Source organism: Aspergillus aculeatinus (genome assembly GCF_003184765.1).
Source record: "Aspergillus aculeatinus CBS 121060 unplaced genomic scaffold BO66scaffold_56, whole genome shotgun sequence".
NCBI classification, from domain to species: Eukaryota; Fungi; Ascomycota; class Eurotiomycetes; order Eurotiales; family Aspergillaceae; genus Aspergillus; species Aspergillus aculeatinus.
The window spans coordinates 127,228-146,522 of record NW_020291525.1 but is presented as its reverse complement, the minus strand read 5'-3'; the positions used below and the strand labels follow the sequence as shown (position 1 = coordinate 146,522).

General features: G+C 54.8%; 6 protein-coding genes across 6 annotated transcripts; 3 read left to right on the top strand and 3 right to left on the bottom strand.

The window, feature by feature from the left end:
* Positions 1–184: 184 nt before the first annotated feature.
* On the top strand, positions 185–8,003 carry BO66DRAFT_460892 (polyketide synthase; the record flags this gene model as incomplete). The annotated part of the gene is made up of 9 exons (XM_025652320.1): positions 185–394; positions 461–605; positions 728–996; positions 1,074–1,436; positions 1,512–2,466; positions 2,568–5,914; positions 5,960–6,949; positions 7,023–7,749; positions 7,852–8,003. The coding sequence occupies 9 exons, from the start codon at positions 185–187 to the stop codon at positions 8,001–8,003; spliced, it is 7,158 nt and encodes a 2,385-aa protein (XP_025499732.1).
* A 2,181-nt stretch (positions 8,004–10,184) lies between these two features.
* BO66DRAFT_431662 (uncharacterized protein) lies at positions 10,185–11,882 on the bottom strand (the record flags this gene model as incomplete). The annotated part of the gene is made up of 4 exons (XM_025650602.1): positions 10,185–11,003; positions 11,059–11,202; positions 11,270–11,761; positions 11,817–11,882. 4 exons carry the CDS (start codon positions 11,880–11,882, stop codon positions 10,185–10,187), a joined length of 1,521 nt encoding a protein of 506 aa, XP_025499731.1.
* A 1,181-nt stretch (positions 11,883–13,063) lies between these two features.
* On the top strand, positions 13,064–13,929 carry BO66DRAFT_332750 (uncharacterized protein; the record flags this gene model as incomplete). The annotated part of the gene is made up of 2 exons (XM_025644148.1): positions 13,064–13,347; positions 13,413–13,929. 2 exons carry the CDS (start codon positions 13,064–13,066, stop codon positions 13,927–13,929), a joined length of 801 nt encoding a protein of 266 aa, XP_025499730.1.
* A 956-nt stretch (positions 13,930–14,885) lies between these two features.
* BO66DRAFT_442601 (uncharacterized protein) lies at positions 14,886–15,265 on the bottom strand (the record flags this gene model as incomplete). Its single annotated transcript, XM_025651441.1, has 3 exons — positions 14,886–14,983; positions 15,035–15,084; positions 15,147–15,265. The coding sequence occupies 3 exons, from the start codon at positions 15,263–15,265 to the stop codon at positions 14,886–14,888; spliced, it is 267 nt and encodes an 88-aa protein (XP_025499729.1).
* Positions 15,266–15,862: 597 nt separating this feature from the next.
* Positions 15,863–17,364, top strand: BO66DRAFT_193341 (uncharacterized protein). Its single transcript, XM_025642472.1, has one exon. The coding sequence runs from the start codon at positions 16,018–16,020 to the stop codon at positions 17,275–17,277; it is 1,260 nt and encodes a 419-aa protein (XP_025499728.1). The 5' UTR covers positions 15,863–16,017; the 3' UTR covers positions 17,278–17,364.
* Positions 17,365–17,380: 16 nt separating this feature from the next.
* BO66DRAFT_460878 (uncharacterized protein) lies at positions 17,381–18,311 on the bottom strand (the record flags this gene model as incomplete). Its single annotated transcript, XM_025652319.1, has 2 exons — positions 17,381–17,483; positions 17,539–18,311. The coding sequence occupies 2 exons, from the start codon at positions 18,309–18,311 to the stop codon at positions 17,381–17,383; spliced, it is 876 nt and encodes a 291-aa protein (XP_025499727.1).
* Between the last annotated feature and the right edge of the window lie 984 nt (positions 18,312–19,295).

The following is a 19,295-nucleotide window of genomic DNA, read 5'->3' as shown; positions in this document are numbered from 1 at the left end:
GCTATCCTGCATAAATACGACAAGAACTATCAGGGCCAGCTGATGGTTTTAAAAGCAGGCCGCTCGCTTTATAGATTCTTGAAAGCCATATCCACTAATATAGGCCTTTTTGATCGATCCATTGCAATTGTACTTTTCATACTCACCAATACTTAAGATCTTTCCCCAGTTACTGTCAACTACAATGACTGAAAGCTCAACCTTCGCCACGCCCCCAGCTGGCCCTGAGCCCATTGCTGTCATTGGCATGGGCTGTCGCTTTGCAGGCGAAGCATCCTCCGTTGAAGGATTCTGGGACATGCTGCGCCTGGGCCGCAAAGAACATGGCCGTGTCCCATCAAACCGATATCAAGCCTCGGCGTGGAAGCATCCCAGCCACGAGCGCGCGGGCGCTGTATGTCTTCTGCCCTGCTGGCTTTTGGGTCAGAAAGACTCCCAGACTGCTAATAATAATGAGCAGATTAATCATGACAGCGGGTTCTTCTTGAAAGAGGATCCGAGTTACTTTGATGCTCCGTTCTTTGCCATCACCACCAAAGAAGCTGCGGGCATGGATCCAGTGCAACGCTTGTTGCTTGAAGTGGCGTATGAAGCCTTTGAGAATGGTACGTGGTTGCTTTCCATCACCACCACCACCACCACCACCACTACCACACCTTCAGAAAGAGAGAGAGGAAGAGAGAGACAGGGATAGGCGGAGAGAGACATGGCTGAATCATAATCTCAGGCGGTGTCCCGATGGAATCTCTACCCGGGAGTGCCACTGGAGTCTACAGCGGATGCATGACCAACGACTACGAGTTGCTATCCACGCGCGATCTCATGGACATGCCGCATAACTCAGCTACCGGCAACGGGAGGACCATGCTCGCCAACCGTCTCTCCTGGTTCTTTGACCTCCGTGGCCCAAGTATTATGCTGGACACTGCGTGTTCCTCCAGCTTGAATGCATTGCATCTGGCCACTCAGGCCTTGCGGGCAGGCGAATGCAGCCAGGTATGTAAATGACGACTTCACTTTGACTTTCTCTCGTGTAGATGGGAGGAGAGCTAACCGCTGTCACTGTCCCATAGGCACTGGTCACCGGAGCCAGCTTGATCTTGCATCCGAATTTCACCCAGCGGCTCTCCTATATGCACATGCTCAGCGCCGACGGGATCAGCCATTCCTTCGACAGCCGCGCCAACGGCTATGGCCGCGGAGAGGGCTTCGGCGCGGTTCTGCTCAAGCCCCTATCCAAGGCGCAGGCCGACGGCGATGTAATCCGAGCCATCGTGCGCGCCACAGGCTCCAACCAGGACGGCCGTACTCCTGGTATCACGATGCCAAATGCCGAAGCGCAGGCGGATCTGATCCGCGCCACCTATCGCCAGGCTGGGCTGTCCCCGAGCGATGTCACCTATTTTGAAGCCCATGGAACCGGCACAGCAATTGGTGTACGTACATAAATCAACCCGAGCGCATTGAGCCAAAGGAACGATTGCAAAGCTAACAACAGGTGCACGGCGTAGGACCCTACCGAGTTGTCCGCCCTGGGGTCTTTCTTCGGCCCTGGAGATCAGCAGCCGCGGAATGAGCCCGTTTATGTCGGGTCCGTCAAGAGTAATGTCGGTCACACGGAGGGTGCGGCCGGCGTGGCCAGCTTGATCAAAGTGATCCTTTGTTTGGAAAAGGCGATGCTCGTCCCAAATGCGGGCTTCTCCCAGCTGAATCCCAAGATCCGGCCCGACGAATGGGGTCTGCGTCTGAGCGACTCGACCACCCCATGGCCGGCGCACCGACCGCAGCGCGCCAGCATCAATTCCTTCGGCTTCGGGGGCGCCAACGCGCATGCCATCTTGGAGAGCGCCGCCCAGTACTTGGGGAGTGGCTCCGCGCAGTGTGCGTCTGCCACTGCTGCGAAGGGAACGCCCCAGGTTGTGGTGGTTTCCACCCATGACAAGGCCGGTCTGGACCGCACGGCCGAGAAATGGACCACCTATCTCGACGACCACGTCCTGGGTAAGAAAGCCGAGAGTCTCGCTCTGCCGGATGTCGCGCACACCATGGCCACCCGGCGCTCCCAGCTTGCGTTCCGCAGTTACGCGGTGGTAGATTCGCTGGAAGAGCTGCGGGAGACAATGAGCGCCGGCCTGCCCAGCTTCCCTCGCGCCAGCCGCAAGACCCAGACGCCACTGGCCTTTGTTTGCACGGGCCAAGGCGCGCAGTGGGCCCGCATGGGAGTCGAGCTACTTGCTAATCCGGTCTTTGCAGCGAGCGTGGACCGCAGCCAGCAACTGCTGCAGACTATGGGCTGTACATGGGATCTGCTCGAGGAGATCCGTGCCGACGCGACGGCCACTCGCGTCAATCGACCCGATCGCAGTCAGCCCATCTGTTGCGCTTTGCAGGTAGCTCTGATTGATCTTCTCCGGAGCTGGAAGGTGTCTCCCAAGGCTGTTATTGGCCACTCGAGCGGTGAAGTTGGTATGTTTTCTCGCGCGATGATCCCGGTGGGAAGCGAATTCTTCGTAACCACTCAAGAACCAAATCAACGGAAGGCTAACTCTATTGTGTCACACCTTTAGGAGCTGCTTATGCGGCTGGATATCTGACCCACGAGGACGCCATCAGAATTACCTACTTTCGTGGCGTGTTTTCGCAGCAGATTGCAGAAAATGGCCGCCGCCGCGGGGGGATGCTTGCTGCCGGCATATCTGCAGACCAGGGTCGGGAATACCTCCGGAAATTACCTCCGGACTCGGTCGTGGTGGCCTGCGTCAACAGTCCATCGAGTGTCACGCTTTCGGGGAACATCGAAGAAATCGAGCAGCTGGAGAAGCAATTGCAGACCGATGGTTATTTCGCCCGTAAGCTGCGCGTGGATACCGCGTACCACTCGCCGCACATGCGAGAGCTGGCCAGTCAGTATGAAGAGGCCATCCAATCCGTTCAGCCCATAGATAAATACAAGGGCTCTGTGGCCATGTTCTCCTCCGTCACCAAGGAGCGGGTCCGCGCCGACGAGCTGAACGCCTCCTACTGGGTGCGCAACCTGGTGAGCCCCGTGGAGTTCGCGGCGGCCGCCACCAAGCTGGCCACGATGACGGAAGCCGGCAAGGGCCGTCGGCGTGCGGTCCCTGTCAAGTGGGGAGGGTTCCTCGAAATCGGCCCCCATGAAGCCCTGAAGGGCCCGTTCATGCAGACCCTGCAAGAGGCCAACAAGGGTCTGACCTCGTTGCCTTACACTGGATTGGTGCGGCGCAAGGAAGATGCGCTGCGCGTGGCCCTGCAAGCTGCCGGTCTGTTGTGGAGTATCGGCTATGGGATTGACATTGACGCCGCCAACCGTAGCCTTCTACAGGAATCGCCGCGAGTGAGCCTCGAACTTCCGGCGTACGCGTGGAACCATCAATCGACTTTCTGGCACGAGCCTTTGGAGTCCGCTCGCCTCCGACAGCGCGCGGAGCCCCGGCACGATCTTCTCGGAGTGCCGTTCGACTACCAGAACGAGTTGGAACCCCGCTGGCGCAACTTCATCCGCGTGTCCGACTTGCCCTGGGTAGCCGACCATGTGGTGGCGGGCTCGATCGTCTATCCGGCCGCGGGGATGGTCGCTATGGTGGCCGAGGCTGGCCGCCAGCTGGCCGACTCCAAGAAGTGGCTGGAAGGGATCGAGTTTCACGACCTGGAGTTCTTCCGGGGCGTGGTGATTCCTGCCGATGAACGCGGGCTGGAAACCACGGTGCATGTCGCCCCCCATCGCGGAGTGCCCGGGTGGTATGAATTCGGCATCTTCTCGTTGCCGGAGAAGTCTTCGTGGGTCCAGCACGCCAAGGGCTCTTTTGCCCTGCAGTACGCGGATGACGATGACAACGACGGCACGCAGACGGCCTATCGCGCAGACTGGCAGAGTATGGTGGAAGGAGTGCGGCAGACGCAGAAGGTCGCCAAAGAGACCGATATCGAGCACGTCTACAAGTGGCTTGGCGAGACCGGAGGAGTCACGCTGGGCCCGACTTTCCATTCGATGGTTGGAGTCTCCTTTGATCCTGAATCGCCTCGCCTGCATGTTTCTGGGGTGGTCCCGGACACCCAACGAGCCATGCCCCACGAGTGCGAATCCCCGTGCTTTGTCCACCCGACCTCCCTTGATGCCCTGTTCCAGGCCGCTGTGCTGTCCTGCTCGGAGGCGCTCACCAACCACAATGCCAATATCCCCATCGCGGTCGAGCGTCTCTACCTCTCGACGGACTTCTCCCTGCAGCCCGGCGATCACTTCGAAGTCCATGTGGAAACGCACTATGAGAATGGCGTCTCCTTCTCGGAGTCCATCGCATCGGACCCATCTTGGCAGCAGCCCGGGGTGGTCCTGCAAGGAGTGAGACTTGGCCGGGTCCCCATGCAGAACCGCTCGTCGTCCGGCACCGGCAGCGAGGAAGTTGCAGGAAGTCGATTCTCGTCTCTCACTTGGGTGGAACATGTGGATTCCGGTTGCCATCGACCTAACGGGGTCGTCAAGTGTGCTGGGGGATTGCCCCGCTGGGTCGAAAGGCTTTGCCTTACTCACGGTGATGCTAAAGCCTTAGTTGTGGCTGAGAAGGACAACACCGAAGAGATTGTTCAGGCTCTTCAGTCCTTCGCACCGGGGAACACTCAGCGACCACGTCTGCAGCAGCTAACGGTTGTGTTGATCCACCCCAACCCTAAGGAGTTGGAGGGACAGCTCAAGAGTCTCCAGAGTGCACTACCCGGGTGCCAGAGCTTAGTTGTGTCCTCACTGCAAGAGCTAGACGCAGACCTAGTGGGAGACGATTACGATGTGGTACTTACCGATTATGCAAGAGGCCAGGATGATGGCAACGAGTCCGAGACTTTGCTCAGCTCCCTGGGCTCCCTGACTGGACCAGATAGCTGGATTATCGCTCGGACCTCAGCCGAGGATGCGGTCGTCAGCCATGTTGAGGCGCATCCAGACTGGGCTCTGCGCGGCTCCCTTGAACAACCGCACTGCTCGATCATCCGTCGCGAAAGCTCTGCTCTTGAGCCGGGCCCGGTGATTTATGTCCTGTGTGCCGGGCCTGCCGAAACTGCCGCAGCTCTGTCGCACGAGCTCAAGGACATTTTTGAGAGTACAGGTGCCAGGATAGAGCCAGTAAGCATCGACAAGGTATCGGAGCTAGAAGGCAAGATACTTATCTCGTTGCTGGAGCTTGATCAGCCATGGACCATGAACTGGACTGAAGACGAAATGGATCAATTCCGAGGGCTGCTGAAGGCCAAGTGCCTCCTCTGGGTGTCTTCCCAGGGCCCCGCGGACGAGGCTCGCAGATCCGCCAGCTCTGGGGCGACCACCGGTCTGCTGCGGACCTTGCGCAATGAAAGGTCCGGTCTTGCGCTGCCCCAACTGTTTGTTGCCGACTCCGATAAGGAGGCAGCCCCGCTGGCTCAAAGTATTGCTCATGTGCTGCAGCTCACCTTGCAGCCATCTGGCTCCCGATCACGCGATTGGGAGTTCTATGTGCAAGATGGTCGGTTGTTCGTCCCCCGAGCACTCGCCGCCACGTCGCTCGATGAGAGTATGGATGCTCTGCTCAACGGCCCGCGACCGACCCCGGCGGAGCTCGTGAACGAGAGGAGACCTATGCGTCTTCGCACCGAGTCGCCAGACCTCCAAGACGCTCACTGGGTGGAGGATGAGAGGATGAACCCACCCCTGAGCGATGACCATGTCGAGGTGCAACTCCACCAGGTCACTATCTTCCCACCGGCGGGGAAGAAGAAGACTCTCTTGCCAGAGGCAGGCATCAGAGCCGTCGAGGCCGTCGGGGTCATTCGTCAGGTCGGAGCATCCATCAGCTCGGCCTTTGTACCCGGGGAGCCCGTACTTTGTATCGTGCCTAGCGATGCATGGTCGAGTAGCATGGCTACGCGAGTGCGTCTCCCCACCAGCGCACTTTGGACCATACCTCCCGGCCAGGAACACGCGCATCAATCTGTCTCGATGCCTGTGGCATATGCTACCGCTTACACCAGTCTGCTCGGTAACCCTGGATCACCCGCCGCATCCTCAGTCTTGGTGGTGGGCTCCGTCAGCCAGACCCTCCGGGCGACGATAGGTTGTGCCTTGGCGGCAGGAATGCAAGTGTATGCAGCCGTCGAGGGAGAGAGCGCGGCCGCGGAATTGCGCTCGAGGTACCCAGCTTTGAAGGAGGACCGCATCATCGCCCTCCACCGGGACCTGCCGACGACGATCTCTCGCTTAACAGCTGGCAAGGGGGTGGAGCTCAGCGTCTGCGGCATGGGAGGGGCTGCAACCCGTCTCGCCGCGCGGTGCCTGTCTTTCAACGGCCGTCTGGTCGATCTCAGCGGGGAATTGAACCTGGCTGGCCTCCCCCAGTCCATAGCCGATCGTGGATGCACCGTCAGCTCCCTGCGGCTGTCTCGTCTGCTCCGCGATGCGCCGCGCCAGCTGCAAGCCAGTTTCCACCGCGCCGTGGACCTTCTCGCGGGCGGAAAGAACAGAGCTGTGGCTAGGATTGAATCCTATCCGGTCTTCCCAGTCTCCCAGCTGACCGATGCCCTGGCCCATGCGCGTGATCTGGGCACCCGGGTCATTATCAACCTTCAGGCGCCAGGGAAGGTGCCCATTGTGCCCGCCATCCCTGAGCCGGCTCCGCTGCCGGCGGAGAATACTTACCTCCTGATCGGTGGTCTGGGAACGCTGGGATTGTCGCTTGCGACCACCTTGGCTGATTGCGGCGCCCGTCATATCGTCTTTGTCAGTCGCTCTGGAGCCGTCCAGCCGACACAAACCGCGGCGCTGGAGGGTCTGCAGGCGCAAGGCGTGCGCACTGAGGTCGTCCGCTGCGACGCTGCCCGCCGCGAGGATGTACAGGGACTTCTCGCCCAAGCAAAGGAGCACAATTGGCGCATCCGGGGTATTGTGCAGTGCGCAACGGTGCTGAAGGTAAGTGGTCCACACACCGAAAATTGATCTAGAAAGTCAACTTGTCTCATAATACTAACACTGTACCGAAAAGGACGGCATGTTCGAGCAGATGAAATTCGACGACTGGAAACAGTCCATTTCCCCCAAGATCCAGGGCACCTGGAACCTCCACGAAGCCTTCTCGGACCCGAACAGCAGCAATGGCGACGGCGGACTGGACTTCTTCGTGACTCTGTCCTCTGTGGCCAGCGTGATCGGCAACATGGGCCAGGCCAACTACTCCGCCGGCAACGGCTACATGGACGCTCTGATGCGATGGCGCCAGCAGCACGGGCTCCCCGGTCACAGCATCAACATCGGCCTCGTCCCCGACGCCAGCGGGGTGGGCGAGGCCCTGGCTGAAGAATCGCCCGAACAGCGTCGCCAGCGCTACCGCCATCTCGAGGGGACGGAGATCTTGCAGCACGAGATCCAGACCCTCTTCCGCGTCATCGTGCAGGGCATCTCCGAGGTCCCCGCCCAGGTCATTGCCGGCATGACGGACATCCTGCCGCGCGGCGAAGACGGCGCCAGCGCATCCCCGTGGCAGTTTGACCGAAAGTTCGACCACCGGGCCAGGCTTGCCGCCCCGGACGCACAGGACGGCGTCGATGGCGGTGCCGGCGTGGCCCGGAAGCCGAGCGTCTTGCTGAAGAAGGCCGAGTCTGTGGATGAGGCTGTACGCGTGGTTCAACAGGCGTTGCAGGAGTATTTAGCTCGCGCGATGGCCGCGGCGCCGGATGATATTGATCTGGAGCTGCCATTTTCGGCTCTGGGTGGTAAGTTCAACTGTCTTCCTTCGAATGGTGCCATTTTTGCGTTGGGTTCCTGAGCGGGCCAGAATCTTTGCCTTGGTATTGCTTTACTAACATCATATGCAGTGGACTCACTCAAGGCCGCCGAGGTACAGAGCTGGGTGAATCGGGAAATGGGCGCGGAGGTCTCCTCGTTTGAATTCCTCGGCTCCCAGCCCGTGAGAACTTTGGCCGAGAAGATCGCCGCGGGGAGTTCTTTTGTTTCTGTTGCTGCGTAATTTGCTTTGCCTGGATTTGATGTTTGGGAATAGGTAGATATCTGTAGCTAGACTTGAATTGAGCATAAAACTGATAAGTGATATTGTATTGGAAGTACCGGGATTGTAGAGACAATACTTGATGAGCATGACCGGTGGACTCGAAAACCACACCACTCGATGTTAATTAGACAAGACACGATGGATATTCGCACAAAAGGATAGAGGCTAAACAGATACCAGTTACCAGGATTTAAAGTTTTCTGACCATTGACCAAGTCTGGATGCGAGATGTTTTAAGATTGCGGTCATGGCTATCTGGAGTTTCTGAGGTTTGATATGTTTTCAGACGTCTATGGTATAGGGCGAATGCTTCTGGTTCGGTCAATGTAGAAGGCCCGCTTACCGCAGTGAGTGAGGAAGAGAGGGACCGGAAAAGACCAAAAATATAAAATACCAAAAAAACATACAACAGAAGGGATTCGCTGGTGGTCACCCACCCAACTACTAACCTCCCGGCGTGTGGCTTAAGTACGGCTGAGCGGACGGGAAGCCCTGTTTTCCACACCCTGTGGTCGTATGTGCTTGTATTCTCTTCTGCTTGATCCATATAGTTAAGACAACTTTGATGATGCCATGAGAATACTTTCTTCTTCTCCTCTTCTTCGACAAGAAGAAAATCTTGAAAAGCAACAAGAGATGACTTCGTTATATAGACTCCCATATGATCGAGAAGTTTGGAAATCTGTACGCAGTCTATGCCCTGTCCAATTGGTCCAATACTAGTACATCATGTTTGGCGTGATTCTTGACACCGGATCTTCCGCGGTAGTCAAACAACATATATCTTCAAGGTTTGCGCTGATAGGGTTCGCCGAGTTCTCGTTTCCTACCGCACGCCTACGATTGTATCAGTTTACCCAACCACTATAACATGAGACGATGAGCCAACCCAGTAAGCACAATCGTAATACTGCCACAGACTGCGAGGTATCCTGTTGATGTTCTCAAGTTCCCCAAACCGCGTAATCCAGCGATTAATCAAGCGAGTTGCCCATCTCGAGATCTCAGCTAGTTCAACCAATCAAATCAACCAACCAACCACGAACTATTCAAGATACCGATCCATGTCGCCCTTTACAAGCTTCTTCAAGCTCAGTACATATACCAAGTAATTTTTTGTCCATGTAAACTGCCAATCACACTGTACGCAGCTCTGAAGACGGGTCTTCCAACTCAACCGATCTATGTACCATGAACCTGTCTACTCTCCGTCCAGGATTAGGAACCAAATCCGACGTGTTCTTTGTCAACATCCGACATGTGCCTAAAGTCAAAATGTCCTCACGGCCCATACCGGTCCGATGAAAAGGGAATCGGGATGATCGCGATACAAATGAATGCCAGGAGTATCGATGCCCTATTCATAACAGGACTATTAGAACCAGCTGGTCAACTACCTGCCAAAGTGATTGGCCTCCTAATAGATAGATAAACTGCAGCAGCGATGCAGATAAGAGAAAATCTTGCTTCTATCTAGTAAATATAAGACCTACTTATTGAAGGATTAGTACATACGACCACAGGGTGTGGAAAACAGGGCTTCCCGTCCGCTCAGCCGTACTTAAGCCACACGCCGGGAGGTTAGTAGTTGGGTGGGTGACCACCAGCGAATCCCTTCTGTTGTATGTTTTTGCCAAGCATTTCTGCGTTCTGCATCACGTAGAACTTGTAGCAAGCAGTTCACGGATAAAAGTTGAGGGGCGAAAGGGGTAGTTTTTTTTTTTCTTGCCAAGCATCTCTAAAAGTAGCGGGATCATTGATGCTGGCAAGCATGGTTCCTATTGCCGACTCCAAAGTAACGACGTACTAACCAAACATATGCGTTGCATAGATTAGAAATTGTGCGTTAGAAACAGTTGAGATATGGACTTCGCCTTGGCAATCTTTCAGTCAACGACGAACCTTTATGCCAGGTGAGCAAGAACTCTGGCCTGCGCTACAGGTGTCTCTCTTGCAATAAGCCATTGCTTTGATTCTGCTACTTGCCAGAGCCATGTGTCCCGCTGTGTTCTAACGACTGACGTGGCGAGACCGATTGGAGCAGTAATGCTTTGGCGCTACGTATCCCAGCTAGAGCTGATCAGGACTGTTCTTCATATCTACTGTTCACCTTCCGCGTATACATTCCAGGCTAGTTTCTTAGTCATTACCCAGAGATAACCTGGCTACCTGGTTGAAGATTGACTCGGTAACCAGATCGCCTCCCGGAATCACGCTGGCTGGCTTCTCCTGCTTGAGTAGCTCCGCCATGCCGATCGCCTGCTGAATACCCGTGATGTTTCCAATGAGGTCGAGAATTTGCGTCGCCCATTGTTTCGCCGGAGATTCTGCTGCTGCGCATCGGCCTGCGATGAAAAGCGGCCACAGCGCCCGGTATATGCTTCCAAAGCCTACTTCGCCGGAGATGAAGTAGAATGGAATACTGTCACAGATCTCACCTGCCATGTGCTCAATGATGCCAGTAGACTGATATATGATTTGTTGATACTGTGGAAGATTTTGTAACCGCCAGCGGCGCAGGGCCATCATCCTAACCATCTCATTGAGAACGATGCGCGTCTGGCGATAGTTATTCCACATTGTGGCGATGGAGACCCCGTGGTAAAGGTGATATCGGTTATCATAGATCGGCGGATAGGTGGATTTGGGCAAATGGGAGCGCGGGTCATCGATAACCCGATAAGACCACGCTGGGCTCAGCGATGTCGTCCACGCCAGTAGACGCGCATCAAGGGTCAGAGATCTTTCGATCAACGACTGTTGCTTCTCGAGATCACTTTGGAGGTGGGCCTCGTCAACTTCGATTGCTATATCGTTCAGCTCGATGAGCATATTGTAGAGGGTTTCAATCGGCCGGGTATGTTCATTTCGTTTGGATCTCGCGACTTGAGACAGGGCTGCAATCGTGGGTGAATTGTGAACCCGGGACCCCAGTCTGAAAAAAACACTGCTGATTACCTGCCAGTCCCGCATTAGGCACGAGTATAACCCTCCCATCGAGGGAAGTACTCACATTCTGAAAACGCACAACGGTGAATAACTCTAGCCCAACCGGCGAGCTCAACTGCTCTTCACCTCGCAGTTCTATGAGCTTGGCTGCTCCTTGAGCATGGTCCCTCCAGCCACTGTCCATCTCCGTGGGTCGTGATGTGATCAGCTGAAGAGAATGGATCAGTGTATGTTGCTTGGACGAAAGGGTTGCAGCTCGTAATGGGGCGTATCACCTCATACAAGCCCAGCAACAACACGGCACCCAGGGTGGAATCCGAGGTTGCTGTTGTCGGATCTCTTAAAGCACTATTTGTAGCACGCAAGGCAATGATGTGTTCTTTCCTGGCTCGCTGTCCCACATGTGGCATCCTCGTCATGCCTAACAGACCTATAGCCTTGGCGGAGGCTTTCAAGGCAGGAGAGGGGTCATTCTGCAACAGGCTTGGCAGAAATCGAAGTAAGCCCCGATGCTGGTCCGTGCCAACATAGTATGGGATGATATAAGACATGGCTCGCTGGTCATCGGAGATGGGGGAATAGTTTAGGGAGAGTGTAGACGGCGACTCTTCCGCAGGCGACTGTTGGATGGGACCACCACGGGCCTGAGCCTTGGACGCAACTTCCGCGCTCTGATCGTAGATCCTCAAGGTCCCGGGATCTCGATATCCAAAACATTCTTGATTCACTCGCAGGCACTGTGAGCATGACGGCTGACGTCGGTCGCACTGCATACTGTTGGCCATTTTCTCGTTGTATAATGTCTGGAACGTGCCCACTCACTCGCAGCCGTCGCTTTCGGCACAAGACACACCCCATACTGATTTTGCCTCTGTATACTCCGGCCATGGTGCTGTCATCCCAAAAAGGGAAACGAGTTCGCAGAACCTTGAAGTGGCTTTCGGATGCATCACGAGAAGGAGGACTGTTGCTGTTATAATACAAGGCTTGATCAAATCCGGCCCACAAGAATTTGCAAGTGCTTGCCTGTTGGTCCCACATGCGGGCCAAAAGTCATGGACGGCAACCAACCAAAGTGCCCACGGTGGAGATAAACAACTACCCCGCAGAATACTAAGCCTCGCACACTAGACCATCCCAGGTAACCAGCTCGGACTGGAACTGCTACTACTTTGATGACCTTTAGGCTTTGAGGGGGTGAGGGGACTACTGGTGAGCTAGTAGGGAGTCACCATCCGGCAGTGCTTGACTTCTCATCCATCAATTTTCATCAACCTGCAATCGAGGGCTGAGAAGGACGGAGCTCCTACTCTAGCCTAGTCTGTTTTAGGTAGCTGGTTCGGAACAAGCAATATCTATCCATCAAACGAGTTTAAGCGAGTGGAACAGTATCATATATATGTCCTCATCAAAAACAGGCAGTCCACTGGCTACTACCTACCTAGTAGTACCGGGCTATGTTTTAGCGAGAATCACCATCCTCGCCCCCGACCGCGTTTTGGCAGTGTTGCATGGTGTGATTGGCTGGGAGGGGATATGGGCCCTGACTACTAGCCCCGTCGGTCTGCACTATTTTCATCGATTACGTGGCCAAGAACTATTTACTACATTACTACCTAGGTACATGATGAACCTGGAAACCCCGATCTAACGCTGGTGTCATGCCAAAGACAAATTGTAGCCCTCAAGCTCCAAGCCGGCTACTGGATTGAAATTAACGCGCTCGGTTGTACTAAAACTCACTAATGTCAACTCCGTATCCCCAGAGCTGAAACCAAAAAACGAACAGAATAGTTTTGTCTGGAGCGGCTGGGTTGAGCCACGACTAGTCTCTTTCAAGAGAGTTGTTTGTTGACAGGGACAATTGTACTACATTTGATGCGCAAGATCGACGGGCAGGAAATGCCCCGAGACGAAGATGAGGCACCCAGGTATGGGAGAAAAACACCCGGAAGTTTATAAATAGGACTATATGCCGGTTGTAAAGGTGGTGTACAACAAATTGCCTAGGACCTGCATCCTACACAATTCCTCGCCTTTTTTCTACCTAAATCACAGCCGCTGCGACAATGGCACACGTAACCTATTCCGATGGCATTTCAATCCTTCAGTTGATCGTGTTCCCACTTCTTCTCGCGTGTTCCATCTACATCTGGAAACAAACAGGATGGAGAGCCGGTGGTCACACCTGGCGCTTTGCTGTCATCCTATCTTTGCTCCGTGTGGTCGGCAGCATATGCACACTGGCCCAGCTCAGTTTCACCTCGACCAATCTAAGAACTGCCGCAACAGTATGCAATTTGATCGGTATCGCGCCCCAGTCCCTGATGTATATGGGGCTGTTGCAACAAATGTGAGTCAGAGACTCTGGCTCCCACTCGGATAGGCAGACATGCTAACAGTTGGGCGTTTCTCTAGTGATGTGGGATACCGAATCCCTCCCAAACCCCTGCAGTCCTTGTCCCTTATATCATTGATCGCCCTCATCCTCGCGATCGTGGGGGTGGATAAGACAGAAAAGTCCGGCAGCATCAATGCACTCCTCAAGGCAGCCATGATCATCTTTCTCATCGTCTTTGCCGCCATCCTGGTAGCCACTGCTTGGCTGTTCAATGAGACAAAAGGCACCCTGAAACGATTCCAGAAAAAGCTGTTCATCGGAATCGGTCTGTCTGCTCCCTTTTATACCGTGCGTTTAATCTTTGCGGCGATCGCCGACCTGGGCCATTATGAGATCTTCCAGTCCTCCCTCAGCAGCAACCCTACCGACAGCAGTCTCACACTCTCGTTGTGCATGTCTGTGCTGGAAGAGATGATTGCTCTGACTATTGCCGTGGCCTTTGCTTGGTCTGCCATGCTCGAGCGAGACTTCGTTATTCCGGGAGCGGCAGTTCCTGGAGATTCTGAACAGGAGCAGAAGGTTGAAGGTGTATGATCTGGTGGATGTTCAGTGAGCTATGGGATTTTCAGGCATTCCTTTCTCATTGTTGTAGACCTAGTCTTGATCATTTTCATGTACAGTACATGGATGCTGACATTATACATAAACAAATAAGCCTACTATTGTAATGCGACTTTGCGCTACTTGTAAAGTTCCCGCGCTACTCGTTCTCCCCGTCCGGTAGGGGTTCTGGAGAATGGGATAGAAGATTAATTAACATCTTGATTAGGGATTTCTTTATCAAGTTGTGCTAGTGTCATGGCGATGGATGTGAAGTTCTTGTTGCAATCAAGTGCCCGATGCTTAGCTCGTTGTCGTGCCAGCATTGGCTGGGATACGGTGCACTGGATCTAGCTACATGATCAACGTAGATCACTTGCGAAAATCGGGAATTGGCTTATTATTTCAATACCTCTCGTTTCTACTTCTCTTAGATTTGCCTTTAACATAAGGGAGATGCATTCGTTCTGAGCTTCGCATGGAAACCTAGCTCTTGGCGGGCAATCACTCGCAATAGACAGATTCACGCAGTAGAAAAACAAAAGACAGCAAGCATGTCAAGCAAAGATCGATTATGCACGGGTTGATGGGCGGGTAATTATCTACAACGATCTCTCGGTCGAGATACATGTCGCTTCCGGGCGAGGCAGGTCCTCGGGGTGGCTTAAATACAGCCGTGTTTGAATTACATGTAGACTGCTTTGTATAGTCCATCTCATTTTGCAAGTAGCATGAAGCTGCCCTAGGACTGCGGGCAACTCCTCATAAAGGTGTATCACGCAAGGTGGCCTTGGATGTGTTAGGCCAACGCTGGTATAACAACATAAACGTCATCGGTCGCCGACCGGTATAAGCAAAGCAGGACATTCCTAACGCAAATTCTCTCGCTCAAAGCCTCCCGGAACTTTCAGTTTCAAGTCAACAAGCCCGGCCTTTCAATAGTCGAGCTCTTAACAGTACCAGCCAGGCACGCCGCTGATATCAGTGGCCACGAAGCCCCAGGGAGGGTTGCAGCCACCCTCGTCCGAGTTGAAGAGGTAGTACCATCCTTTGTCTTGATTAGCAAGAAATCCCAGTCATTCAAGCAATTGAGACTTACCATTGGCACAGCGGCAGTAGGAGGTGGGGATGCCGCAATCGGGATCAGAACTATGACAAGGCAAGTCAGTACAAGGCATAGGAGCTGCCAGGCCGGATAGAAGTCTGCGTACAAAGGGAAGCACCCGCTGTCACCGCGGGCGGCAAGGTCTGCGTTGCTGGTCTCCGCCGAGGGGAGGGCCATGACGGCGGTGGCGCTGAGGAGAGTGAGGAGGAGAGTAGGAAGCTGCATCTTGTTGAATCTTGGGAATGATGAGGATGGTGATGAGGAGAGTCGACGAGACAAGGAAGCCATCCGGCTTATATAGTGGTCGTAGGAGGCCTCAATCATGGTTTGAAAGGTGGAAGCATCTCGTCTGATACTCGCGCTAAGAGCTCATAGTCCCATTACGAGGGAAAGGCAAGGCTCTGTCGGACTCTGCAGGAATAAACGGCCTCCAACGCCGCCGGTCTTGGCACAGGCAAGTTATCTATACAGAATCCCTTGAGGCTGAAATGTCTCAGTCTGCAATCGCTTGATTGGTGAAGGATGTAGTCGCAGGATTGATGACTTGTGAATAGCCGAGAGAATACGAAGCTATTGATCGAATGCATGATTTGTGATGGATCATGGACTAACCTGATTGTTTAGCAGGTGAGCTAGGGCTGGAATAGGAAGGAGGAGCGATGCTCAGCTCACCGCCCGGACCGGCACGAGGCAATTTGGAATTGACAAACCCTGAAGGAGTCAATCAGTACATCGACTTATCAATGAACCCTGAAAATAAAATCAAAAAAAAAAAATCGATAGTCGGTGGGGATAGTCAAGAACATTTTCTCAACGCCTCCACGCAGCTTGGCCTTCTTGGGCAAAGCTTAAACCCAACCACATTTGACTGGCCGGAGTCCCCACAATCCTCCAACCATCGCCTGATAGCGCCGAGATAAAATAAACAATCAACGCTCACTTGCGCCTCCTTTCTTTCCCTCATCATCAAGCAAATCATGTCCTCTCCTTCAAAGCCATCAGGCTTAGACAGCCTACCCAATGAAATACTTCTAAAGATTCTGGAGCAATCTCCGGATATCTCCACCCTGTGGAGCCTCGTCAACACCTCTGCACGCTTTGCCGCACTATTCCAGGCTCGGGCGCTGGAGACCGTCGAGGCCGTGCTCGAGGCCACCGTCCCGTTGCAATCGCGAATTCTCATGCGGGCGGTGCTGTCCCTGCGCGCCGGAACCAGTTCATGCCGGGGCTATTTCGACGCGATGGATTGCCTGGCGGACAAATTCGAGCCCTGGCCGCCAGTGGTCGCCACCGCGGACATCGTCCGGGATTTCGTGCGGCTCGCACACCAGGTCCATTTGCTCGCGCATTGGAGTCTCGATACTTGTCTCCAGCACTGTCTCTCCCGTCCACAGCTCTCACGACGCCAATATTGCCCGACATTCCGGCAGCCCACGTGGACGGAGGAGCAGCGCACGATTCTCGCGTTTTGGCGGCATGTGTGGTACCAGAGCCTCCGGCTTGCGGGCCGCCAAGGATTGCTGGAGTGGAGCCCCGCCGACCTCGACCGCTTGGCCACAGTCACCCCCTGGGAATACCCCATCCCCTCCTCGGGTATCTACCAGGTCTTGATAGTCATCGACTTCTTGAGCCGCCACGCTGCGGCTGGATCCGACACAGGCACCAATCTGCTGCTCCCGGACATCCCGGCACAATTCCGGTTCGGATGGGCGTGTGCCCCTGCGCCCTATGCCAGCGCTTTGGCGCAAGAAGCGGATGGGTTGAGTGCTGCTACCGAGCCGGACGAAGGAGCTCTCCAGCTGGAGGGCAAATTAGACGAGGAAGGGGAGAAAGCACTAGCGACTGAGATAGCCGAGGCTGCGGCCCCCTCCGCGCCTCCCCCTGAGGATGCATGCCGTCCCTGGCCGCCAGGCTACGTCTTTCGACCGGTACGAGATTACGGTGTACGAGCCCCCGGACGCGAGTGGCAAGATCTAGATGCGGAGCCTCTCGGATTTCAGTTCTGGCGCAGTATGATGCACAACCCCCTGGCTGGTCGCGGCAAGTACATGGCCCTGCGAGCCTATCTGCCATACGGGTTAGTCTTGTGGGAGGAGCAGAGAATCACGGCGATGGGACTGTGGTCGCCACTGGGCGATCCATGCGATTATTACCGGCGGTGGTATGCCTTGTTAAGCGAGGAGGAGGTACAGCAGCACAAGGCAAAGGTTCCTTTCTGTGGGGACACGGAGTATTGAGGGTCGAAGCGACCTTATCATTCGACTAAACACTATCTATCATCCGAGCAAGCTCTTCAGAATAATCATACACTCTATCAAATTCCCCAAAACACACTCCACCCTAGCTCTTCTCGTAGGAAGCGAAACCCGTGAAGAACTCAACAGGGGCCGACTTCTTGTTGGAAATCTTGTACTGCACATTTTGCGTGTAATCGTAGGCAATCCTATTCATTCTTCATGTTAGCCTGCATTTCCGTGGCCTGGAAGTGGAGCACATACGCAGCATAGGCATAGCTTTGCGGGTTCCGCATGGCGTATCTCTTGGTGAACGCTTTCTTCCCACTGCCTCGGCTCTCGTAGCCCGTCATCCGTTGAAACTGGTACTCCTCTCCAACGGAGGGGTACATGAGACTGTCGCCCCAGACCAGGTGGAACAGCTCGTGAAATATGGCGGTGGCTTGGGGGGCTACCTCGGCGATCGAGGTAATGGTGCTTCCGGTGGGAGGCGTGTGGTCCTCAAACAAACTGTTGGCGACGGCGGTCACGTCAACCGCGTGCAGGCGGCCGCCCTGTAGGGCCTTGGGACCGAGGTTGATGAGCGCCTTGTCGGTATCCATGAGGGTGAAGGCAATGGCCGAGGAGCCTGAGTCAAAGACGCCGACGGTGGGGGAATCGCCCCATTTCTTGTCGAAGGTGTAGGACTGGATTGAGTCGCTCCAGTAGGGATACTGGTCCTCGGCCTCGCTCGCGGACTTGCCCTGCGCAACGGCGTCCTTCTCTGCGATGGTCTTCGCCTGCTGCTGCTTCTGCACCATCAACGAATCATCCTCAATGAGCACATTGCCCGATCCATCAGCCTTGGGGATGGTCTCTCCGTCGGCGTTGCGCAGCTCGCTCTTCATATCCTGCCGGATGCGCCACCCGTCGCCGTACAGCAGAAACGGCTTCGTCTTCTGAGCGCCGTTGTTGATCTTCCCGCCACTGGTGAGATAGGTCACCACGCCATTGAAGCGCTTCTGGATGGTTTGAAGGTCCGACTCGCTGGGGGACATGAACAGGGAGTTCATCAGTCGCTCTGCCTCCGCCTTGCCGGCGAGGGCATCCGTCGCAGCGGCCACCCCGGCGTTGGCGAGCGTGAGCGCATCGGTCAAGAGAGTCTGCAGGTCCGTGTCGGAGGGCAAACCTCCGACATCAGCTGCGCCGGGATCCGTACTATATTTGAACAGTTTGCTGAGCTTCGCGAGATCGCCATCCGCAGCGACCGCAGGCTGCCACCAGGAACTGGCAGCAAGCGCCGCGACGAGAAACGCAGGAGAGAAGACTTGACGCAGCCGCACCATCCTGAGGGCATGTATTCGGACTATGCAGTTGGATAAGATTCAGGCAGTTGGGGTAATCATATTCTATTTGACTAGTGCATCGTCGACCGTGTGTCTCTATCAGGTACCTCAGCGTCTTCCCCCTTTTCTTGGACATTACACATGAGCGAAATCTCACAGACCCCAAGCTAGTGCCCTGAATCCCCTGCCCCTGAGCTAGCCGTTGATTTGGTTTTGCATGGCAGGATTGGATTTGAATAGCCTCATCCTGCAGGCAGTGTTGTATACATCAAGTCGGCTTATGTCCGAGGCTGTCCGGTACTAAAGATTTAGCCGGTCTCCACCCCGTGCAATACGCTATGCCAAAATCATCTCTTTGGCCCCCAAATTGTCCCTTTATTGCAATCAAAAGTGGGCCAGGGACTTCCACATGGTCTGATTTGGCCCGAGTCATGCAGGGACCGCTCGTCTGGATGCCCTTCAGGGTTCGATGCGGCTCTGATAAGGGAAATGAGTTGGGCCAGAATGCTCCCCCACTGTCACCTAACCTTTCCCAAAGGAGGCCATGTCCGAAGAAGGATTCCCTGTGTGATTGCTGTTGATCCACTCTTTCCACTAATGAATCCTACTTACTGAGTTTTTGCACGAGCCGAGTGTTGCTGCATCTCATCGGATGCAGCCTCTCAAGGCTTGTATGCAGGAAGCACACTTCAGGAC

Coding starts and splice junctions, on each gene's coding strand:
- BO66DRAFT_193341 (XM_025642472.1), top strand. CDS start 16,018: ATGTCCTCTCCTTCAAAGCCATCAGGCTTAGACAGCCTACCCAATGAA.